General features: G+C 41.5%; 1 protein-coding gene across 4 annotated transcripts in view; it reads left to right on the top strand.

Moving 5' to 3' along the window:
• Positions 1–26,323, top strand: part of DIP2C (disco interacting protein 2 homolog C) — a 421,221-nt gene that overhangs the window by 266,058 nt on the left and 128,840 nt on the right. For all 4 annotated transcript variants that reach the window (XM_038755482.1, XM_038755481.1, XM_038755480.1 and 1 more), the window contains 2 exons: positions 11,240–11,365; positions 13,282–13,491. In XM_038755482.1, coding sequence (XP_038611410.1) covers positions 11,240–11,365; positions 13,282–13,491 — 336 coding nt within the window. The remainder of the gene's footprint in view (positions 1–11,239; positions 11,366–13,281; positions 13,492–26,323) is intronic.

The following is a 26,323-nucleotide window of genomic DNA, read 5'->3' as shown; positions in this document are numbered from 1 at the left end:
AGATGCAGTCAGTGGTATTTATTGAGGACTTGCTGTGTGCAGAGCATTGTACTAAGTGCTTTGGAGAGAACAATACTATCGAGGTGATTGACCCGAGTATAAGAGAGGGGATAAGGCTGGATTTGTGCCACGATATGATTAGTATTTATTGAGCGCTTACAGTGTGTCAAGTGGCTCTTTGGAAAGAACAATTGAGGAAAAGGACACAGACCTTGCCCGCCCAGAGATTACAATCTAATCAGGTCACAGACACAGAATAAGTTCAATTTATAATTGGGAAATCAGTATGGTTTACTATATGGGTTTGGTTCTCAGCCTTGCAAAGCATTTTACCAGCATTTTTAATGTTCTTCCCAAATCCACAAGAGAGAATCCTGCAGTGACATTACCACTGTCACTCACCTGCTAATATGAGCTGCTAAATTAATTCGTTAGTGGTCCTAATGATTCTGAAATTCCTTTCAGTGCTCAACAGGCCTAGCTTCAAATATGTAATTTTCCTTAGTAGACAGACAATTGTAGATTGTCAGGAAGGAAAAGCAAGGATTCAATGAAATGCAAACGGCTTCAGCAAAGAAGGAAATAGAGACTAGATGGAGATTTGCTTTGTTTTCCTTAATATTACTGAGCAACTTAATTGAAAGGTCTAGCAAAATGGATGAGTCCAGATGTGATATATGAGCAAAACTGGAGCAGCTAGTCTTCTTAAACGTGTTGCTTCATTCAGTGCCATTTATTGATTTTTTTTTTAGTAACGAAATACATATGGTTGAGTCTAATGCATGAGTTTGCTAACCGACATCTGTGTAAGAGGTTGAAAACCTCTCTCGACTCCTTGCCCCTTGAAGGAAGCAGAATAGTAATGCTCAGGTTTACATGGTGAGGTTATTGATGGTGATCTCACTGAATTTTTCATAAGTAATAATGTCCAGATGGAAGTAAGACATCTCGGTTATCTTGATACTTGGAGGATTGAAAGTATTTCACTGAAGAAAGCAATAGTGATTGATGGTTAGCAAAGTATAATAAGGGCTAATGTATTTTCTACTACAGGATACGATTTGGAGAGGGCAGTTCTTGTCCCTTCAATCTGTAATTCAATGCAGTCTGTTATTTGGGATGAAAACATAGGGAGCAGAGCTCAAAGACGTGAGCAATGGAGGGGAGGGATTAGAATATGAGAGTCATTGAGTGAAGAAGAGAATTAAATTATTTGAAAGACCTGGATATTTATGTCAGGGATTTAAGTCTAGACTGTGAGCACATTTTGAACAAGGAATGTGCTTGATATTATATTGTACTCTCCCAATCACTTAGTACAGTGCTTTGCACACAGTAAGTGCTCAATAAATATGATTATTAACAGCAATAATAATAATTCTGAGGGGAAAAACTTCTCCATTGTAGAGGGAATTACGTTGGAAACAGCAAGTCTAAGTTGTGTGCCATTAGTTTGAAAGGAGATGGTTCTTCCTGGAATGCAATAGGTTTAAAACAAAAAGTTGTATCTTTAAACTGGACCCACCCAAATCACATTAGTCTACCCACCAATGCCCAGTACTCACCTGTGTGAAGTAGCATTTGATGAGTACCATACTAATTAATTATTATTATTATTTATTATATTGTGAATTGTTATTATTGATGCTATCCATTGCCCCTTTTCCTGCTCAGTCACTGCTGGTAAAACTCTTTCCTGAACTTCTCTTCTGTGTTGATTTCCAGGCATTATTTATCTGGACAGTGCTTTCTGGTTTGCACCCAGGCTAGGTTTTATTTATTTATTTTAAATGGTATTTGTTAAGCACTAACTATGTGCCAGACACTGTACTAAGCTCTGGGGTAGATAAAAAAAAATAATCAGGTCGGACACAGTTCATGTCCCATATGGGGTTCACGGTCACAATCCCCATTGTACGGATGAGGCAACTGAGGCACAGAGAAGTTACTTGCCCAAGGTCAAACAGCATACAAGTGGCGGAGCCAGAATCAGAACCCAGGTGCTCTGATCCCCAGATCCATGCTTTTTCTACTAGGCTATGCTGCTTTTCAGGAAATTGCATTTTTTGCCTAATCACAATCTCAACAGTGTTTTCTAGCCACAGGTGTTTTTCTCTGGTGTTCAACTTTCTCCATATCCTTCTTAAAATAAACCATGCCATAGAGTCAGAGTCCCCTTGTTCCCTGAGAAAGTACATTCCCTGACTTTTCATAAACTGTAGATAATCTAGAAAACTACAGTGTTTATGGAGCCTCGGTGCTTCAAACTCAAACCATTAGGCCAGGAGAGTTTCCCTCACATTGAAACTGTCCCTTTCACATTGCTGAAGCCGTTCCATTTTGAAACTGTCAGAAGCAGTCTCTTTTGGGCAGGTCAATTTTGGGCAGCCTCAGTTTCCTCATCTCTAAAATGGGAATTAGATACCTTTTTTTTCCCCTTAAACTGTTCACCCCATGTGGGGCAGGGACTGTGTCTGATCTGATTATCTTGGATCTGTCCAACACTAACTATACTGTTTGGCACATAGTTGTGTGACCTTGGGTAAGTCACCTCACTTCTCTGAGCATCAGTTATCTCATCCGTAAAATGGGGATTAAGACTGGGAGCCCCATGTGGGACAGGGACTGGGTTTGACCCGATTAGCTTGTATCTACCCCAGCTCTTAAAACAGTGCTTGGCACATAGTAAGTGCTTAACAAATACCATCATTATTATTATTATAGTAAGCACTTAACAAATACCACAGTGATTATTATTTTGGGGGGACTCGTGCATATAGTTTTTGCATTTCAATGATCTAATAAGTCTATTATCATGTGGCCTGTGTCTTGATTTTTCTCTTTCACTTAGGATTTTCAGTCTTCTGCCAAAAGTTCTTTTTGTGTCTATTGATTCTTGCCATTGTTTTCTTAATTCCTTTTGTTACAGTTCTTGTTGGTATTTACAGGCCTTAACAATGTTGTGAATAACCCCGAGACACCATTAAGAGAAATTAAGATGGAATATGCATTGGTTCTTGCATCACCTTACTAACTACCTCCAGTCTCAGACAGACGTGTTTTCTATTTATCATGGTTACCCTTGTAGAGCCTTACACCCGGTTTCCAAGTCACAAGTTCAAATTTAAGCCAGTCCATTTATAAAAAAATATTTCATCAGACTCTGTAACAAACCTCAAATTTACAACAGATGCCGAGTTTCCTACAGTTAATTTTAAGAGTGCATTAAAGCTTGCCTGATCTGATTTATATGGGTATCTTATGCTCATAATACCCTGCCTTCTGAACTGTTTCAGATTTGTAGATTCTTGAAGGTGTGAGTTGCAGTTTGCCATAGAGAATGTTCTTGGCCCACCTTTATTTTGGACAGGAGAGCGTGCTGCTCAAAGAGCCTTTGTAAATCTCTCTCTTCTCATCATCCTCAGTCGCATTTTTTGAACGCTTACTGTGTTTAGAGCAATGAGCTAAGCTCTCAGGAGCTTAGAATAGTTTTGTTCTGACGACTTGACACCTGTCCACATGTTTTGTTTTGTTGTCTGTCTCCCCCTTCTAGACTGTGAGCCCGTTGTTGGGTAGGGACCATCTCTATATGTTGCCAACTTGTACTTCCCAAGTGCTTAGTACAGTGCTCCGCACACAGTAAGCACTCAATAAATACGATTGAATGAATGAATGAGCAGAGTTGGTAGACACATCCCCTGCCCACAGGAGCTTATGATCCAGAGGGGGAGATATATCCAGGGTGTTTATATAGGGGTAGATTTTTAACTTTTTATGTATCCACTATAATGTAAGCTCCTTGGGGGCAGAGATTTGTGTACCAACTCTCTTGGATTATACTCTCCCAAGCAATCGATCAGTCAATCATGTTTATTGAGTGCTTGCTGTGTGCTGTATATATGTATATATGTTTGTACATATTTATTACTCTATCTTGTACAAATCTGTTCTATTTATTTTATTTTGTTAGTATGTTTGGTTTTGTTCTCTGTCTCCCCCTTCTAGACTGTGAGCCCGCTGTTGGGTAGGGACTGTCTCTATGTGTTGCCGACTTGTACTTTCCAAGCACTTAGTACAGTGCTCTGCACACAGTAAGTGCGCAATAAATATTATTGATTGATTGATTGCAGAGCACTGTACTAAGTTTGGGAAAGTACAGTATAACAGAGCTGGTAGACATGCTCCCTGTCCATAAGGAGCTAGCTTACTACACTGTGCTACATATAGAAAACAGTCAATAAATACCATTGACTGATTCTGTAATTTGGCCAAGTATCAACATCACGTTTTCCTGCTTAGAGCCTTGCCTAGACCTAAATTGCCCAGCCTAGTTCAGCTTCGGCCTGACCCGTTCAGAGCTCAGGCCTTGCGTGAACCTAATGATGTGTATATATGTATATATGTTTGTATATATTTATTACTCTATTTATTTATTTATTTTACTTGTACATATATATTCTATTTTATTTTGTTAGTATGTTTGGTTTTGTTCTCTGTTTCCCCCTTTTAGACTGTGAGCCCACTGTTGGGTAGGGACTGTCTCTATATGTTGCCAGCTTGTACTTCCCAAGCGCTTAGTACAGTGCTTTGCACACAGTAAGCACTCAATAAATATGATTTATTGATGAATATCAAAATGCAGTCCCAGCCAGACTCCATATTCTCTAATCAGCTTGTGGCAGGCCAGAGATTTCAGTAGCGACGTGGCCACTTTAAATGCCGCCCGGAGAACTGGAGGACCCAGAATATCCCACCACTATATTAGGAATTTTGCCGCATTTCCTGAAGGGAGCCACCCAGTGCAGCTGACCCAAAGCAGGTCTGGTATTTACTGAGGAGGAGATGATGGAGATGAGAAGCAACGTGGCTCAGTGGAAAGAGCCCAGGCTCTGGAGTCAGAGGCCATGGGTTCAAATCCCAACTCCATCAATTGCCAGCTGTGTGACTTTGAGCAAGTCACTTCACTTCTCTGGGCCTCAGTTCCCTCATCTGTAAAATGGGGATTAAGACTGTGAGCCCCACGGGGGAAAACCTGATCACTTTGTAACCTCCCCAGTGCTTAGAACAGTGCTTTGCACACAGTAAGCGCTTAATAAATGCCATTATTATTATTATTATGTAGATGCAGTCAGAGTCCACCTGGAGCTCAACTGACTTTGTGTGGATTTTTTGGAGCACAGACCACCCTGGCCTGGCTCAGAGCTCACAGGTTCCATGGAGGCCACCTGGGGCCACAGTTATTTTCAAAATGACCGCTCATTTGGAAGATAAGGTCTGCCCTGGATTTTCCTGGCCTTTTTGGCCCTCTCTAGTTTTAAATAATGTTTCCTAGAAACTAAATTGTAAGTGTTGAGCAACTTCATTAGCCAATTCCCTTGGTGTTTTTAAGACTGTTAGTCATACACATGCCCAATTTGTACACCCTCAGATTTTCCATGTGTTAAATAATGATGATAATAATAACGATGGCATTTGGTAAGCGCTTACTATTCTAAGCGCTTCCCAGCACTGTTCTAAACGCTGGGATAGATACAAGGTTATCAGGTGGTCCCCACGTGGGGCTCACTGTTTTAATCCCCATTTTACAGATGAGGTAAATCAGACACCGAGAAGTTAAGTGACTTGCCCAGTCACACAGCTGACTAGTGGCGGAGGCGAAATTAGAACCCACAACCTCTGACTCCCAAGCCCATGCTCTTTCCACTAAGCCATGTTGCTTCTCTGTCTATTTTTGTTTTCTGCAATATAACTGACTCCAATTGCCTGTTGTTGTTTTTTACAGAGATGAAATTATATTGGCCGTTTTATATACTCATCTTCTAAATTTTTGTGCATTAAGTACACATTTATTGCCCTAGTGGACTATGCCCAGAGCTGGTTATTATTCGGTTTTTCCTGACTTTCCTCCCAGGACTGTTCAGAGTAGAAATGCTTTTCATTGTGAGTTAAAGCAGATATACTCCTATGGAAAACTGAGAACAAATGTCGGCCAAAAAAAATTAGAAATGCAGCGAGGTCTTTTTGGAAATTCTAAAATTACTCAACATCAGTGGATTTAGGTAGGAGTTTACTAGTAATAATGCTGTTCATGGAGCCCTAACTGTTGTGTGTTCATTTTGTCATGCAGTCTAAGCACAATGTAGTATGGTCTAGTAATAATAATAATAATAATAATGATGATGGTATTAGAACCCACGACCTCTGACTCCAAAGCCCAGGCTCTTTCCACTAAGCCACGCTGATGGGATTGGAAGGCAGAAGACCCAGGTTCTAGCTCTGGCTCTACCACTTTCCTGCCAGGTGGCCTTGGGCAAGCTACTTCACCTCTCTTAAGCTCTGCACACAGTAAGCGCTCAATAAATACTATTGATTGAGTAAGCTTCAGTTTCCTCGTCGGTAAAATAGGGCCACAGTATCTGTTTCCCCTCACTCTCTTAGACCGTGAGCCCAAGACGGGACAGGAACTGATTCTCTTATCTGATTCTCTTAGTCCACTGCCTGGCCCATAGCAAGCACTTAATAAATAATATCATTATTATTGCTAAGGAACAGCCACTGGGCTTCCCTTGCCGTCATTTGTTCCAAATTGGTTTCGTCACCTGTTACTCAGAGAAGGCAGCCAGTTTCACTTGTGATATTGAAAGATTGCCTTTTCAGGATTCTGGACACTGTGCTAATCACCCTGGCTATTTAGCTCCCTCGGGGACTATCCCAAATAAGATGTCTGTTTTCCAAAAGGCCTGTGAGAGTGGTGAGGTATTTGGTTATTGTCCTGTAGGAGCCATTAGTAGGAGACAGAAATGAGCAGAACTGGTGAGTGAATGAATGCATGTGGCTGCTGTTGTGCATATGGGATCTGTTACTTTGCCAGAGCTGCTAGTGACACTTGACTGTGTTAATGAGGTGGCATTTCACATTGCCCTTTGTTCTTCGATAATGATTGCAAACATAATCCTTCGTTGTACTTTCACATCCACTCTCACATCCTCCAGCTTAAAAGCTTAAATTGGGACAAGAGTGTTCCCTCCCCTCGCATACACACACTTCTGCCCAAACCAACTAATAGTCGTTAAAATTGTTATAATCCAATCAGTTCTTATAGTTCCGTCAATCCTGAAAAACCAAGCTTCAGAGGAATAGTCATCAATTTTTTTTAATCAAATAGTCTTACCATCTGGATATTTTCCCATAAAGAGGGAAAAAGTCTGAGTGATTCTAGACCATGAGCCCGTTGTGGGCAAGGATTGTCTCTATTTGTTGCTGAATTGTACTTCCCAAGCACTTAGTACAGTGCTCTGCACACAGTAAGTGCTCAATAAATACGATTGAATAAATGAATGAATGAATGACTATTAGAAGTGTGAATTGGTTCGGATGGAAAAGCATTTACCTAGAGTTAAATTAGTAAGAACTCTGTCACTTTCAAAACACAAATTTTAAACTGTGGGCTTTGTCTTCCTTCTTCTTCTCTTGCTTTTGACCCCATGACCCATTTCTAGCTTGATGTGCCAAAATATCACATTGGAGAATGCTCTCAAAATTTCCAGTTGGTGAAAAAAGTATTTCACAGAAATGCCCTAGCTTTCTCCCTCTAGCCTTAGGCAAGTCACTTAACTGCTTTCCTTCACTTGTAAAATCAGAAATATATTCTCAGTTCTCAGGGCTGCTGTGAGAATTGATTAAAGTAGAAAAATACCATGTAAGGGCAAACTATGTTTGTGGCTCTTACAGACCCAGAGGCTTTTGGTTTAACTTTGGAGTATCCCTCATCAGTTATTTGAACTAAACACAATTTTGTCTTTCCGCATCAGAGTGTGGGCATCTTTGATGGTGATGGTTGCTGCTATCACATTATTTTTCCCTTTTGTCAGAGAGGCATCTAGTTTAGGGAGAGGATTCTGAAGAGAATTTGGGTTTAGTTCAGAAACTGAGCTTGAAAATAGCCAGGGCATTTTAAGGTAGTGAGGGGAAAATAATGATGATAATAATGATAATTTGGAACGTAAGTACTTACTATGTGCCAAGAACTGTGCTAAGCATTGGGGTGCATGTCAGATCATCAGATCTGGCACAGTCCCTGTCCCAAATGGAGCTCAGTCTAAGGGGGAGGGAGAACTGGTATTTAATCCTCATTTTACAGATTAAGAAACTGAGGCCCAGGGAAATCAAGTGACTTGCCAAAAGTCACACAAGATCAGGGATTAGAACCCTGGTCTTCTGACTCCCATTCCCGAACTTATCTATTAGGTCATATTGCCTCCTGAGTTCAAGGAAATAAATAAGGGTCTTATATTTCCATAGACTGGAAGCCCGTTGTTGGGTAGGGACCATCTCTATATGTTGCCAATTTGTACTTCCCGAACGCTTAGTACAGTGCTCTGCACACAGTAAGTGATCAATAAGATTTGAATGAATGAATGAATGAATATCAGCTCTTCTGTCTCACATGAGCAGGATGACTGGTGAGCTGATCTTGGAACATATTTAGTCGTGGAAAGAAAGATGGTGACCAAAAAGTCTTCCCATTTATCTCAAATATTTGCAGATTCAATCTGTAAAAATGTCAATCAGTCAATTATATTTATATTTAATTAAAATATTTAATATTTCATATTTGTTTGTTTATAATTATATTGAGCACTTACTGCATGCAGAGCACTGTGCTAAGTGCTTGGAAGAGTGCAGTATAACAGAGTTGGCAGAAACGTTCCCTGCCCAAAGGAGTTTCCCGTCAAGAGGGGGAGACGAACGTTAAAATGAATAAATAATATACGAATATGTATGTAAGCACTGTGGACCTGAGGATGGGGTGAAAAAGGGGTGCAATCCAAGCACAGTGGCAATGTAGAAGGGAAAGGGACTAACTAGCCATTCTCTAATTTGGAGGAACCTGGAAGCAGCATTGAGAGTCATAGAAGGGAATAAGTTGAACACGGACATTATATGGGAAATTCAGTGTTTTTCATTTTGTTGCTTTTGAATAATTATCAGAGCACATCCTGGGGGCAAGCACTGTGCTTCCTAATAATAATAATGTTGGTATTTGTTAAGCACTTACTATGTGCCAAGCACTGTTCTTAGCACTGGGGTAGATCCAAGGTAATCAGGTTGTCCCACGTGGGGCTCACAGTCTTAACCCCATTTTACAGATGAGGGAACTGAGGCACAGAGAAGTGAAGTGACTGGCACAAAGTCACATAGCTGACAAGTGGCAGAGCCAGGATTAGAACCCATGACCTCTGACTCCCAATCCCGTGCTCTTTCCACCGAGCCATGCTGCTTCTCTTTGTACCGACTATCTCAAGGCATGATTGTAATGAAATTCAACATGGAACCATTAGGATGTATTTTTTGCCTTTAGCATTGTCATTGCAATAAAGTAGCCAGAGGAAAATCAGAACTCCGGCTTCTAAATTGATGTCAGTCCTCTTAATTTTCATAAATAGAAAGCAAGTCCTCATAATCTAGCCTTTTCTGAAAGTTTTGGATTTCTTTTCCCCCTTTACCTGAGTTAATGTCCTTCTAGTAACACCGATTTCCACGCCACATCATTCTTGTTTCTGAAGGATGCCCAGGAATTCATTTCCAGAAGCGATCCCAATTTGTCTTAGGGAGGCAAGTAAATATCACATAAGCAGGGTGTGGAACTCGAATCAAGGGCTTTCCCACTGCTTGAATAGTTTCTCTTTTGATCAAAGCCTTTCATTTAAAGAGAGTATTTGAAACTGCTATTGATTTATGTGGTAAGTAATCCTACCTCTCTCCGTCCAGTTTTAATACTACACGTAATGGTACCTGGAAGGCATCCAGAGGAGAATGCAGAGGAGAGATGTAGGACTAGAAAACGTGATGAGAAAGAGATCAAGAAGAAGTTTGACATTTTCACCCTGTCAAAGTGAAGAAAAGAATGTTGAACAGTTGAAAATCACAGCTAATTCTTCATTTTATATGATACTTTGGGTCTCGATATAATGGATGATTAGGCTATACAGTGAATCCGTTAATTCCATTTAGCCACTCATTTTAACCACCTAAACCTTTTGCCATTTCTTCCAATGAGTAGCAGAGAGAAGGGGTTTGAATTTCAACTGTTTGCTTTCTTATTCGCCTCCTTGGAAGATGATAAACTAACACCCATGATATACTTTGAGGGGAAAGAAGAAGAGCAAAATTTGGATAACCTACAGACGGCATAATCAACCCCCGATAAAATCATTCAATAGTAGTTATTGAAAGCTTACTTTCTGCACAGCACAGTACTAAGTACTTGGGAAAGAAGAGTTGGTAACCATCTTCTGTTCCCACAAAGGAGTTTCCAGTTTAGAGGAGATGAATAATGTAACGTATGAGTGTAAGTGAAACATTTTTGGAGGAGAAGTGGTCCCAGAGATGCCTAGGACCGAATGCCTAGATTAAGACAGCAGAGAGAGGAAATCTTGATTAAATGTTAAACAGTCAGATTCTGGGGCAGTTTATCTTATGGGACTTGGGAAGTGCAGATGGGGAAATCACCTGAAGAGATGAGCATTATTAAGCAAGAGGTTGCACAGGGTTGTGCCCAGAATTTGAATGATAATAATGATGATAATTATGGTACTTAGTAAGTGCTTACTATGTGCCAGGCACTGTACTATGCACTGGGGTAGACACAAGTTAATCAGGTGTGCCTGTCTCATATGGGGCTCACAATCCAAATAGGAGGGAGTAGGATCTAATTCCCATTTTGCAGATGTAGTAACTGAGGCACAGATAAGTTAAGTGACTTGTCCCAGGTCACACAGCAGTCACATTGCGAGCTGATATTAGTACCCAGGTCGCAAACTCCCAGCCCCGTACTCTTTCCATTAGGCCTCGTGGCCTCTTGTCCAACCTATTTGGATGATCAAAGAGATTTAAAACCACAATTTAAAATTGTACTATTGCAGCTAAAGAGAATAAGTGGATTGTCCCGTTTCATTTAAACAAGATTAATAATCACAACCGTTCAGATGCTCTGCAGTTTTAATGTCCACATCTTTGTTGGGATTCTTCTACATGGGTTGCGAATAGTCCATAGAGCAGAGCACCAGTGATTTGGGTTTTAAATAACTACGGTGATCCTTTGCCATGCCTTTAGACTAATTAAGATCATTTAGTTAAACCTGGCTGGGCTTGTTGCTGCTTTCCTTTATGATTCCTAAGACTCTTAGGTGATTCTGGTGAGAGATAGAAAAGTAAATACTTTCGTTTTTGTTCCTAGATGTGCATACAGAAGCAGTTCAGGCAGCTCTTGCTAAACATAAAGAAAGGAAGATGGCCGTGCCTATGCCGTCCAAACGCCGGTCGTTGGTGGTGCAGACGTCAATGGATGCTTACACACCTCCAGGTGAGCGAATGTTTTGGGTTTTTTGTGGATCAGAAAACTGGATACTAAGGCTCTCACTCCATTGTTTTACATAGTAGGTGGTGATTTTGAGGCCGCAGTAAATATATATTAGAAGTTGACCCAACATAAAAGCAAAGGTGAGCTAATTCACAAAATTGCTTCTGCATTTTTAGGAAATAAATTCAGCAGGGTCTCCAGGACACCTGCAGTCTATTTCTGACCCTTGGGAGGGGGTCCGTGGGACCCTTCCCGAGCCACAATCGGGAAAGTAGTCTCTTCTCCCAGGAGCCCAGAAAAGGCATCCAGGTTTGGGCTCCCTTTCCAGGATTTTCCTTTCTAATATTCCATGTTTTCGTATTCTCTTTTTCTGTCTCTTTCCTCCTAAACATATGTACTCATGCACAGCATCATTTCCATTGATTGATATAGACGTCCTGTTATATTAACATGTGTTTTTAAGAAAGAATTGATGACAGATTAAGAGATCACAGGAACAAAATAGATTGAATTGACAGTCCTAGGGGCCAACTGAAGGGCAAACCTTCAGAGTGGAGGCCTTTACCGAAATCCTTGTAGAGGATAGAATTATTTCACTTATTTGTCCTCTTATACATTTTTGTTTTGACTCCAGATGTAAAGAAATTGGTCCTGCATTTAATATTCCCAGGATCTTAAGGGAAAAGGAAAGGGTAATATTCCCAGGATCTTAAGGGAAAAGGAAAGGGAGCCACTTTGTACATTGTAGCATCAATGTGGGTGCATTGTATTCAGCAGTACACAGATCAGTCTTCTCCAGAGGCCAGAAAGAGTTAATGGGCCTTCTGACATGGTGAACTCATTTCCAGGGAATAAATTTAAACACTAGCAAAATTAAGCTCATAATTAACTATTTTGTCATGATGAAAAGTGTGACCTTTTGCACTGCATTTCCATGGGCTTGTTTGTAATGAATTTTGAAAGCTGTGAGGTAGAAATGTCATGTGTTTTAATAATGGTTTTGGACAACTGTAGATGACACCATCATCATTAACATAAAAAATGTAATTGAGCATTAATTGGATTTACATCACTGTTCTCAGGATTTTATAAGAAAGCTCCTGAAAAAAAATCATGGCTCTGCTGATTTTGAAAATTCATTTTATTTCATGGGTTCCTAATATACTTAATGCTCATGTTTCCTTTTTTTAAAGGAATATTCTAACCCAGTCCAGTGTCAGCATGCAATTTGCTCCTTAAAGGAGAGTTGTTTGTGTTCAAGATTTTAGTACTCTTTGCACTGATATACAAGAGCAGTATAGTCCACAAAATTATTTTTCCGCACTTAGTCTTCCCAGAAGCTACCCACTTGTACTTTCCAGCAAGTAAAATACATTTAAAATCAGCCGGCCCGCTGTAATTTGGTTCTAATTTCAAGAGTTTATGCCCAAGTGTAAGGCCAACCAAGTCCCTCTGTCTACTTGTTTTTTCCCCTTCTTCCCCTGACAGTGCCGGCCCGCGGTAATAATAATAATATTAACAAATACGCTTACTATGTGCGAAGCACTGTTCTAGGCGTTGGGGGGGAATACAAGGTGATCAGGTTGTCCCACGGTGGGCTCACAGTCTTAATCCTCATTTTCCAGATGAGGTCACCGAGGCCCAAATCCTAAGTGTCCAGAGTAAACCTAAAGCTTGTGTCACTCAAACTGGTTGTAAGAGGATAGTTTCTCTTGTTGATATTGAAATTCCACAGAGATCCTTGATTAATCGTAGAAGCGATTGACTTCGGGTGGAGCTCACCTGTATGTTGCAGACTCTCTATTCAACCAGACACCTGGGTGCGCCTGTTGAAATTGGATTCGTTTAAGGAAGAAATCCCTGAGAAACCATGGTTGCCTGGCTTGTGCTTAATTGACCCCCTCCTCTCCTCCGTTTAGATACCTCTTCGGGCTCAGAAGACGATGGTTCCGTTCAGGGTGACTCCCAGGGGACGCCCACCTCAAGTCAGGGGAGCATCAATATGGAGCACTGGATTAGCCAAGCCATCCACGGCTCAACCACATCAACCACTTCTTCCTCCTCCACTCAAAGCGGTGGCAGTGGCGCTGCCCACAGACTGGCCGACGTCATGGCTCAGACACACATAGGTGAGTCTCTCAGGGAGCGCTTTTCTGTTTCCTTTAACTTCTGCCTCCTTTCCCCGGCTAGTCTCCAGTTGAAACGAGGGTCAGAGTGTCTGAGAAGGTGAGTTGAGATACTGTTGTTGTGATGTACTTCCTGTCCTCCCTGCAGCATAGGCTGGAGGATAGTGTGGAGAAAACTCAGAATCCCACAATCTGGAACCTGGAGCTTGAAATAAGAGGAAGTCAGAAAGGAATATTGTTCACCCTCTGTGAGGTGCCAACACCTACCAACCCATCCTCTTTTTTTGCATCTAGAGTCCTGGCTCTTTGTTTCTCTAAAATGCTAACAGAAAGCTTGTACCCATTTATGTGCACAGAGTTCCCCCTTCTGACTTAGCCTGGATTCTAATCCCAAATAATTTTTCTACAAGTGCTAGTAAACCATCATGGAGGGGTTTAAAAGTACAGCTGTTACCAATTTTGAATGTGTTTGGGGATTTGGGGTATTCCTTTTTCTCTAAATCTCTTTCTCTCTCTCCCTAACTTTTTCCTCAGATGGAGGTCTACAGTCCATTCATTAATTACACTACTTTAATCTTAGTTTTAGGTGCTTCTGTGAATGGGTACATTAGGAAGTGGCGTGGCCTAGCACATAGATCATGGTCCTGGGTTCTAATCCTGGCTCCACCACTTTGCTCTGTGACCTTGGGCAAGTCATTTAACTTCCCTGTGCCTCACTTACCTCATCTGTAAAATGAGGATTAAGATTGTGAGCCCCATGTGGGACAGGGACTGTGTCCAACCTGATTTGCTTGTATCCGCCCCAGCACTTAGTAGAGCGCCTGGCTCATAGTAAGCACTTAACAAATACCACAATTATTATTATTATTGTTGTTATTATTAAATTTCTATAATCATTAAGTGAAACCATTTCTCTTAAAACCCTTTAAGGGTTTGTGAGACGTCAAAGAGAGAAATCAAAAGTCAGATTATTGGAGAAGTGCCAGTGTCCCTCCCAAGAGAAGAGAAGCATGGCTGAGTAAAGTTGGAAGAAGCCAGTTGTCCACAGAGTAAAGTATTAAAAGCTTACTGTGTGCAGTAAGCTCCTCCGCACCCTCCGCTCCTCCACCGCTGATCTCCTCACCGTACCTCGCTCTCGCCTGTCCCGCCATCGACCCCCGGCCCACGTCATCCCCCGGGCCTGGAACGCCCTCCCTCTGCCCATCCGCCAAGCTCGCTCTCTTCCTCCCTTCAAGGCCCTGCTGAGAGCTCACCTCCTCCAGGAGGCCTTCCCAGACTGAGCCCCTTCCTTCCTATCCCCCCTCTCCATCCCCCCATCTTACCTCCCTCCCTTCCCCACAGCACCTGTATATATGTATATATGTTTGTACATATTTTTTTACTCTATTTAATTTATTTGTACATATCTATTCTATTTATTTTATTTTGTTAGTATGTTTGGTTTTGTTCTCTGTCTCCCCCTTTTAGACTGTGAGCCCACTGTTGGGTAGGGACTGTCTCTATATGTTGCCAATTTGTACTTCCCAAGCGCTTAGTACAGTGCTCTGCACATAGTAAGCGCCCAATAAATACGATTGATGATGATGATGATGCAGGGCACTGTACTGAACACTGGGGAAGAATACCCCAGTGGAAATTAGATATGGTCCCTGGCCTTTAGGGTGATCATAGATCTGCCTCCCTCACTCGCTTAAAGCAATGGTTGACACATAGTAAGCACTTAAATGCCGTAATTATTATGACTTAGTACACGCTCTTCCCTGTCACAAGCTTCTTCTGCCCCTTCCGTCTGTATCCGCCATCTGACGTACCTCGGAGTGCCATACAACGGGGTCACAGTCGCTTGAAGTGGCTGCCTGTTTCTCACCTAAGTTCCTCCTAAGACATTTGAAGGGTAAACCGTTTGCACCCAGGATGACACCAGGATAATTCAGTGAGACGGCATTGCCGCATGGCTTCAGGATAAAGAAAGGCCTTGACCTATGCCTAGCCAGGCATGTCACAGCATATCAAAGAAACAAAAGGAGGGCAAAGTCGCGGACAAGAACAGGACAAGCGAGTGTCCGACCCCGGAAATCTCATTAGGCTGAGAGTTGAACTGTACATAAAGGTGGGCTCCTTACGTCCATCGTCTGTGACTTCTCCTGGGTTCATGCGTTCACACTGCAGGAGCTGCCCTGACAGCACGCTTGCACCCAACACCTTCACTCTCCGCTGAGAAATGTTTTGCTTCTGTACTCTAAAAACATTAGTTTTTACCATTTCAGTTAATAGGGAACCCTCGGAGCTTCATTTTAGGGAATTAGAAATTTCTGAACGGATTAATCATCGTATTTGCTTCCCCTTTGTAGCTTGGCATCTTGGAATGTTGAAGGAAATTATAGCTTGAAGAATTAAATTTATCCCGACTAGGAAAGGTTGCATTACAATTGTCAAGCCTCAGTGTGACCCAAATAGAGCTTTTGAATGGATGACATTTCAGTAATTTTTAATCTTCCAGAGTAATAACATCTTTGGAATGTATTTTAGTTTTCTGTAAATGAGGGGAACTTTGTAGAAGTAAAGCCAAAAGGCAAAATTACAGAACCTGATAAAAATAGAGGAATGAAACCATTTTTCCCCTTAGAGAAAAAGGAAAAAAAAAACTAATGAGAAAAATGGTAGTGCTTGACGTTACTTGAGAACCTATTAAAATGCTTCTTTATGAGAAAATGCAATAGTGTATATTTTTTTGGCGGCAGTTTCCAACGAAGCACAATTCCGATGTTTACTCACTAGTCTTGGACATTGTTGCGGGGTAGGGCAGTTTTTTATCTGGAGAAACTGAGGCAGAGAGGTTAAATGAATAGCATATAATGAAGTGGTGTTTGTTACGCACTCACTGTGTGCCAAGCACTGTACTAAATGCCGGGGTATTTGCATGTTAATCAGGTCCCACAAGGGACTTATGTTTGAATTTATGTTAGGGTACCAGTATGTCTCCTGTTCCGTCCGAATTTGAAGACCATTAGTATCAGAAAAGCGTGGCTTGGTGGGTAGAGCATGGGCTTGGGAGTCAGAAGGACCTGGGTTCTAATCCTGACTCTGCCGCTTGTCTGCTGTGTGACCTTAGGCCAGTCACGTCACTTCTCTGTGCCTCAGTTACCTCATCTGTAAAACGGGGATTAAGACTGTGAGCCCTATATGGGACAGGGATTGTGTCCAACCTGATTAGCTTTGTGTCTACCCCAGCACTTAGAACAGTGCTTGGCACATAGTCTATTGAATAATAAAGAGCAGCGTTGTTCAGTGGGTAGAGCAGGGGCAGCGTGGCTCAGTGGAAAGAGCACGGGCTTTGGAGTCAGAGGTCATGGGTTCGAATCCCGGGTCCACCACATGTCTGCTGTGTGACCTTGGGCAAGTCAATTAACTTCTCTGAGCCTCAGTTACCTCATCTGTAAAATGGGGATTAAGACTGTGAGCCCTATATGGGACAGGGATTGTGTCCAACCTGATTAGCTTTGTGTCTACCCCAGCACTTAGAACAGTGCTTGGCACATAGTCTATTGAATAATAAAGAGCAGCGTTGTTCAGTGGGTAGAGCAGGGGCAGCGTGGCTCAGTGGAAAGAGCACGGGCTTTGGAGTCAGAGGTCATGGGTTCGAATCCCGGGTCCACCACATGTCTGCTGTGTGACCTTGGGCAAGTCAATTAACTTCTCTGAGCCTCAGTTACCTCATCTGTAAAATGGGGATTAAGACTGTGAGCCCCACGTGGGACAACCTGATCACATTGTATTTCCCCAGCGCTTAGAACAGTGCTTTGCACATAGTAAGCGCTTAACAAATGCCATCATTATTATTATTAGAGCACGGGCCTGGGAATCGGAAGGTGCTAGGGTCTAATCCCAGTTCTACTGGTTGTCTGTTGTGTGACCTTGGGCAGGTCATTTCTCTGTGCCTCAGTTCCCTCATCTATAAAATGGGGATTAAGACTGTGTGCCCTATATGGGACAGGGACTGTGTCCAACCCAATTATCTTGTATCCACTCTGGCACCTAGAACAGTTCCTGGCACACAGTAAGTGCTTGACAAATACCATAATTATTATTATTGTTGTTATTATTATTATGTTATACAAAACATAGAGGGGAAGAAGATAGTAAATGAAGTATGTCTTGTTGCCAAAGACCATGCAGAACAGTGATCCACTGTGCAGGTTTCAGTGAGGGCTCTGGTTTGGAAAAATATAATAATAATAATAATGATGATGACATTTGTTAAGCGCTTACTATGTGCAAAGCACTGTTCTAAGCGCTGGGGGGATACAAGGTGATCAGGTTGTCCCACATGGGGCTCACAGTCTTAATCCCTATTATACAGATGAGGCAACTGAGGCACAGAGAAGTTAAGTGACTTGCCCAAAGTCACACAGCTGACAAGTGGAGCTGGGATTTGAACCCATGACCTCTGACTCCAAAGCCCATGCTGTTTCCACTGAGCCATGCTGCTTCTTTAGAAACCTGAGTTTTTCAACTTTTCCCATGCTACCAACACATTATTAGAAACTACCGTAATCAACAGGGTTAGAAGAAAGAACTGAAAGTGTCCTCACTTACGGACGTGCTCCTCTGAAAGCATATTGTGGATTATTCTGATTAGCGAGATATTCAGAGAAGCACTTGTAATTTTCAGGGTTATGTTAGCACATGTGGATGGTAATGTTACTCCCAATGTTTGGTGTGTGTTTATATCAACAAACAAACCCTCTTCAAATTTCCAGCATCTGTGCTTCTGAGACGGGGAGAGGAAATTGAAAGGTGGTCATGTGTGAGGCAGAGAATGAATGCAGTTTATCCCACTCGTTAGATAATTAGTCTAACTCCTGGCAAATGTAGATTTTAATTCTAGATTCTGCTCTACTGGCGCTTTTTAGAAGCAGGCTTGAATGGCCCCAGTTGTGATGGTTTAAATCATCGCAATTCATTAGTATGTGATCACTTGAAACATCACGGGGATCTTTTAGTGTCTCTTTATTGTTGCTTTTCAGACATTTATAAACACTTCTCAAAGTGCCAACGTGTGTTGAGAATGGTTAATGTGAATAAAGGAGTATGTCAGCAAAAGCTTTTCTCCAGAGCTGGATCCAGTTTCTGGCCAGAGTCCTTTTCAGTGTGAATTAATTCACCACTAGGAGATTTCCCTTTGCCAGGGAATTCAGTAGTGGACAGGCTAATGGAAAAACCTGCAGGGATTAGGAGTAGCCAGGATGATGAAAAGGGTTTTGTGATTCTGGAGATTTGGGCACGTTCAGTGCAGCTCATTTAGGTAATTCAGGCCTAAAACTTCAGCCTAAGTTGGTGGAAGACTGGCAAGACCTTCAGAATAGCGAAATGACTCCTTTACAAGTTTTTGGCTCTTGTCTCAGCTCCATTAGAATAAACCGTTGGAATTCCCTTTTGTCAAAGGAGGTGCACATCCAGATGGCTCACTCCACCATATAATTCCACCTATATAGACGTGGCCTAAAGGAGCTGAGAAGCTGAGCCTTTGGCAATACAAGGAACAGATTACTACCACATTAGATATTCCCTCCCTAATTAAGGGATATGTCTGAGTCCTAGGGAAGAGATATTCATTGGTCTTTTGGAATGTATCTCTTCATTAAATATTTCTCTGTATTGTGAGACTAAGTGCTGTAGACTGTTCTGAGAGATACAATACTGTTGAAAAATTCTTCAGAGGCCATGTATTGTAGAAGGGATTGGGCATTTCCAATCTAGACCAACAAAACAAGGATTCCTTCTGTGATGTTTAAGGAAATTCCAAGGAAATGAAGTTCTCAAGTTGCAGGAAGTTTATGTGGAAGTGACCTTGACCCTGAAAAGGTAAATGAGGACATTCCTTTCCTAAAGAGAGTTTTATGAAGGAGAGTGTTGATCCAGCTGACGCACTGGCATTTGAGACTTCTGTCTGTGACAGTTTCATTAAATGCAGAAAGAGAACATAGAGTGCAGAGCTTTAGATGTCCAGAATCTTTTGCCTTATTGCCAAAACATTTTGCCAAAAATCAATAAGGTCATTGTCAGTGAATCAATCAGTGGTAGTTTTTGGGCACTTACGTGCAAAGCACTGTATTGAACACTTGGTAGAGTACTCTACAGCAGTTGGTAGACACTTTCCCTGCCCACAAGGAGCTTGCAGTCTAGTGGGAGAGACAGAAGTTAATATAAATAAATGAATTTTGGATAGGTACATAAGTGCAGTGCAGAGTGGAGTGAATGTCCAGTGCTAAAGGTGCACAGGTGACCTGGAAGAGAGAGGGACTAGGGAAAAAGTGGGCTTAGGGAAGACCTCTTGGAGATGTGATTTTAATAAGGTTTTGATAGTGGGAATAGTAATGATCTGTAGGATAAGAAGTGGGAGGGAGTTCCAAGCCAGAGGGAGAATATGGGCAAGGGATCTGTGATAAGATAGGCAAGATCAAGGTACAGTGAGTATTAGAGGAGTGAAATGTGCAGACTGTGTTGTGAAGACTGTTTTTCTAGAATTGGAATCTCTACCTCAGGTTTTTGTTTGATATATTTGTATCATACCATTAAAATTGTAGAAGAACAATAAAGACTAAGATCCTATGCAGTCCTTTTCTGTGAGCCCCCCAGCTCAAAGCTTTGGCTGCAAAAGGGATGAGAATGAAGAAATATTGACTTTTTCCCATTTGCCTACTGGTTCAGTCTTTGGTATATTAACACTCAAATTTCTAAGGGCTGTGTTATCGCCATTGTTCATGTTAGAGCAGTGTATGACTTCAACAGTTATCCGGAACACAAATCACAAACAAAAACAAACTCTGGAATAAAAAAATTCCAAAATCATCACAGTTTAGCTCAGTTGAATGCTTAGCATTCTGATAGGGTAAATCTGTGGATTTCTTCATTTATTACACTCTAGAATCAGGTTGTAAATAATGAATATCAACCAATCAGTGATAGTTATTTAGTTATTTACGATTGAATGAATTTAGCACTTACTATGCTCAGAGCACTGTACTAAGCACTTGGTACAATATGACAGGATTAGGGACACTTTCCCTGTCCATGATGAGCTTACAGTCTATAAGCTTACAGTTTATACTTGAAAATCATATCAAAGATTCGTATGTTGTAATCAAGTAATAATTTTTGTTTTGGGAAAAGACTTCATTTTCCATCAAAATTTTAAGTCCCAAATGATCATACATAGTCTAAAGAAGGAAATGGCGTTTTTAAATTATTTAAAATTCCTATTTTACATTTGTGCAGTCATTGAAATTAACTAAGAGACTGAAATCTGCAACTGTGTCTTTAACCAAATCCTGACTCTGGCATTTGAAGTGTACTGTTCACCTGATATTTGATCTGAGAAATTTGGGGTTCCAGAAGTTGAAAAATCAACTACCTGAAATTCCTCTCTGGGAACATTATAAAGTTTCACAGATGATATTAATTTATTTCCTCTGACATAACGTACTAAAAGAAGTTCGACTAATTTTTGAAGAAGTTCCTGAACATGAAGGATACTATAAATCAACTATTCAGCTGCTGGAAATATTGTAGGAAAATCAACCCAGTAATTTATGACAGTGTAGGTAGTACTTTGGACTCTTCAAAACTGTTTTGTAGATGACTGCATGTCATGGAGTTGCAGAAAGTGATTACCATCTGTAAAAAAGGAAAGGCCCATGAAGAAAAATTCATATTAGTTTGTACATCTTAACTTATTGATACAGCAAGTCTGATAGATTTATCGTTCAGCACTGTGGTTTTCTGAATTAATAAGCAAATGCTTAGTTTGTGAAACCTTCCCCAGAGGATGCCGTTGGTAAATAGACTGTGCTCAAGTCTTTTGTGGGGGCTGCTACATTTCCCTGAAAACGTTGGTTTTTGAAATTTTAAATTGCCACTTCTGGTTGCAGGTTAAGCCAAGGAACTTAAAAATGTGACTTAGTGCTGATAATAGCTTTTATTAAGTCCTTGCACTGTGGATAGTGCCAAGGAGTACTCCATGGATATGGTTTCATGCAAATCCGTGGCCCAGGGCACATTCAATCCAAAAAGTGAAAAGGACAGGAAAGCAAATGGAAAAAAATTAGACAAAAATTAAGCTAAAATCAAAAACTGCCAAAACGAAACCGTTCATTCCTTGTCTCTTCCCCAAACTGCTTTGTTTAAGGTATCACAGCCTTTCCTGTATAGTAAATAGTATGATTCTAAGGATATTTTAAAAAATAAATTTGATGGACTCTTCCATCCAAAATATGGTGGATGAGCTGTGGTCCCATAGCAGATTTCAGAAGGGAGAATCTGCCTGAAGGAATTGATTATAGTGATGGTTCATTCATTCAATTGTATTTATTGAGCACTTACTGTGTGCAAAGCACTGTACTAAGTGCTTGGGAGAGTACAATATAGCACCAAACAGACACATTCCTGTCCACAGTGAACTCACAGTCTAGAGGGGGAGACAGACATTAATATAAATCAATCAATCAATAAATAGTGGTTTGCTCAGCCCCTCATCCACTCTCATCTCTGCCAGTTTTGCTTCTTCTGGGGCATGAACACACTGAGCAAGTAGACAGACGAGGGTGCTACACATTATGAAGTTCATGGGAGAGTTTTACATGCAGAACCCCTTTGTGGCCAAAATGGCTGCAACAGAGTTAGGATTCCAGCCCACAGCTCCAGGTAATTTAGGTTTCTTATCTGCTTCTCAGCTCTTTAGAGGACCAGAATTTTAGGATTATCATCATCATCATCATGGTATTTGTTAAGCGTGTACTATGTGTCAAGCACTGTTCTAAGCACTGGGGTAGCTACTAATCAGGCTAGATCCGGTCCCTGTCCCACATAGGCTTCATGGTCTAAACAGGGGATAGTGCAGATTTTACAGATGAGAAGACACACAGGCAACTTGTCAGATTAGAACAGTGCTTTGCACATAGTAAGCGCTTAATAAATGCCATCATTATTATCTAGGATTAGCACCCAGGTTGTCTGGCTCCCATGCCCTTGTTCTTTCACTAGGCCATGCCTCTTCCCCTTAAAATAATGCCTATGTTCTCCAACCCATTCTTAGGCTCAAAAATGAGCTAGTAATAATGGTAATAATTGTGTGTGGCTTATTATGTGCCAAGCATGTTACTAAGAGCTGGGGAGATTCAAGATAATTAGTTCAGGCACCGTCCCTGTCCCTTAAGGGACCTACAGTCTAAAGGGGTGGGAGAACAGATATTTAATCCCTATTTTACAGATGAGGAAATCAGTCAACGGTATAGCATTAGGTACAGAGAAATTGTGACGTGCCCAAGGTCATGCAGCGGACAAGTGGCAGAGCCAGGATAAGAACTCAAGTTACCTGACGCCCAGGCCCACAGTCTTTCCATTAGGCCATACTGATTCTCAGGTTTGAAGTTTTAGTAGTTTGTTTTAAAGTCCTTTTTTTTTGCATTGAATAAAGGATTAAGGTGACATATATTGAGAATATTATCTAAATAGTTTTTATTGATATTCAACCAGCAGTCTGCTGTGTTCTGTATACCAGCATCATCTCAGGACGGCCTTGTGTGTCATTCCTCTTTTCCATTTTTTATGCCAGTTCAGCCTAAATTCATTCAATCGTATTTATTGAGCACTTACTGTGTGCAGAGCACTGTACAAAGGACTTGGGAAGTACAAAAGCCTAAATGCACCATTCACATGGGCAAAACATTTTCTGAGGAGAAAAGGTTGAGGCTTCCCTTTTAGACAGCCAGAAATTTTCTCAGCCTCTCCTACTTCCATCTAATAGTAATGATTATGGTTTATGTTAAGCATTTATTATGTACCAAGCACTGTACTAATCACCGGGGCAGAAACAAGACTATCGGATTGGAAACAGTCCCTTTCCTAGTCCAGAGACTAGCAGAAACCACAGCCAGAAAGCCCTCACCCTTGGCAAACAACATTAGTATTTAGGCTGAATTTCTCAGGGACTAGGGGATAAATAGGTTCTGCTCTATTCCCTGAATCCTTCGCATTTGCTTTGAATATGGCTCTTCTTATCTGCCATGGGCATAAATCAGGTGGATTTCATCTGGGGGTTGGCTTTTTAAAGGGCAATAAATGGCAATGAGAGAGGGTTCCCAAGATTTTATACAGAAGGTGAGATGTGGAGTAGTTGGAATCACCTTCAGTGTGTTGCGGGGAAGTCAGGGATCGGAATAGACAGTGGACGAAACTCGAGGTCGAAGAGTGGTGGGAAGCTTACTTGAGTAGAAATGTTCACAATTTCTGCCATTAGGGGACAGGGCTGCACTAGGCAAATGAAACGGAGCCAGCTGTGTCCCAAGGGGTTCTATTGTAGGCTGTGTTCATCCTTTCTTTTCTTACCTTCCAAGTAAATAAATAATAGCCGCAAAATTGGCAAAAGGGAAGAGTGAAGGCAACAGAAATGTGGGGAAGGCTAAGAACTGCAAATCAATCAACGGAAAGTTTCTCCGAGTGTTTTTCATTAAATGCAAGGCAATTAATCAGTTTGAATGGTCTAGTCTTCTACACATTAAAACCAAATCCAGCCTTTCATCTTCAGTAATTTGGCAGCCACGTATGTCTGAAAGAAAAATGGAGTCCTAAAGTGAGGTACCTTGGGGGGGTGACTGTTTGATTACCCTGACATTTCTAAAGCATTTTTCTCCACCAATATAAAATGATCTGATTGCTTTTTTTACATAATAAATAGTGAGTTTGCCACTAAAGCCTCCTAATCTTCTGTCATCAACAGCCCAGTGAGATGGGGCTCAAGAGTAGAGCAGATTTACTTGCCCAGGCACAAATTCTCCTTGCTGGGCATTGGGCAACCTCAGGTAGGAAGAATGAGAGCCTTAAGTGCCAAGTGCAGGCTGCACATCCCACCAACTTCAGAATGACCGATAAATATTGCCAGATTTGAGTGAGTCTGCCTGTCTTTGTGCTACTCCTGGTAAGCGTTCATTGGCAGCTCCTGGAGATTTGCTCTGTCCTGATCTTCTGTCTTCTGAAGAACAAGTAAGTGGTCAGCTACCTGGGGCACCAGTAGTCTTCAAGTGATGACATATGGCAGAGGGTTTCACCACAATGGCCATCTTCTCTATCCTTAATGGAAACCAGCTTCTGAGTTTATTATTTTATGATAATTACAAATGCAAGATGATTGAAAGGCAAAGGAAGCGGGGACGACACAAATTTGGAAAACACTTTGAAGTCACCCAGCTGTCACTGTGCCTATTTTTTAAAATCACCAGATGTAGCAGAGTCATTATTTTTTTTTAACTCTGAAATGAAAACACCAAAGAATTGCATACCATCTAACCTTAAGACAGATTGGATGTTACTAATGGTGAAGCTACAGGGCAACTTAAGTACTTGATTAAATGGGAATGAAATTAAGTGTAATGGGCTCCCATTTCACCCACTTTCGTTTTTCGATCAATAACATTTATTAAGCATCTGCTGTATTCAGAGAACTGCACGAAGTACCTTGGAGAGCACAATAAAATTAGTAGGCATGATCCCTGTCCTTGAAGCGCTTACAATCTAGCAGGGGAATTGCAGGTGAACTAATGGAATATAAAGATATACTACTAGGACGTGGTGATGTGGAAGTGCTGAAATGGAAGTTGGCGGAGGTGAATGAGAAAATTAGAATTTAAACGGGGCAGGCCTTGTGGAGGATAAGAGACTCCAGAAGGGCTGTGAAAAGGGAGAGAAAGCTGGTCTTTCAGATGTGAAGTGTGAGGGAGTTAACATACAGGATGGAAATATGAGCAATAGATTGACAGCAGGAGAGGTGAGAATAGGCACAGTGAGTAGGTTTTCTTGTGCAGGATGAAGAGTGTGAGCAGGACTGAAGTGGAAGAAGAGAGTGGTGAAGTAGGAGGGACAGAGCTAATTGGGTGTTTTAAAGCCAGAGGTGAGAAATGGGCAACTATTGGAAATTTTTGAGAAGTGGGAGGATGAATGGAGAACGTTTTAGAAAAATGATCTTGGAGGCAGGGTGAAAATATGTACTGGAGAGGGAAGAGGCTCGAGGCACGGAGATCAGCAAGAAGGCTGTGACAAGGCTGGACAAGTTTGGATGGAAAGAAAGGTACAGATCCTAGAAATGTGGAAAAAATCGACAGGATTTGGCTCCAGCTTGGATATGTGTTGAAACAAAGGGAGCAGTCAAGAACAACACTAGTGTTATCAGATTTAGAAGGGAAAATTAGTTCAGTTTTGGTCCCATTGAAGTGCTAGCAGAATATCCAGCTAGAGATGTTTCTGAAGCAGGGAGAGGTGCAGGGTTGCCAAGGGGACTGGTCTAGACTGTAAGCTCACTGTGGGCAGGGAACATGTCTATGGACCCTGTTGTACTCTCCCAAGCACTTAGTATGGTACTCTGTACACAATAAGAATGCAGTAAATACCATTGGTGATGATGATGGCGAGGTAGGATTGGGAGTTAGCAAAAAGAAGTAGTTGAAGCGATGGCAGTGGATGAGGTTTCCAAGAGATGAGGGTAAATTGAGAAGGTGGATCTCATCCCCCCTCCTCCCTCTTACCACTCTTTCCCTTCCCTCCCTTCTCCTTTCTCCTCCTCTTCCTCCCTCCTCTTTCCTCTTCTCTTCCCGAGAATCAGCGGTCTACAGTATGGACTTGGGCAAGCCACTTAACTTCTGTGCCTCAGATACCTTGTTTGTAAAATGGGGATTAAGACTGTGAGCCATATTTGGGACCGGGACTGTGTCCAACTTGATTAACTTGTATCTACCCCAGCACTTAGTACAGTGCCTGGCACATAGTAAGAGCTTAACAAATAAAA

Source organism: Tachyglossus aculeatus, chromosome 13 (genome assembly GCF_015852505.1).
Source record: "Tachyglossus aculeatus isolate mTacAcu1 chromosome 13, mTacAcu1.pri, whole genome shotgun sequence".
Lineage (NCBI taxonomy): Eukaryota > Metazoa > Chordata > Mammalia > Monotremata > Tachyglossidae > Tachyglossus > Tachyglossus aculeatus.
This window is presented reverse-complemented; position numbering and strand designations above follow the sequence as displayed.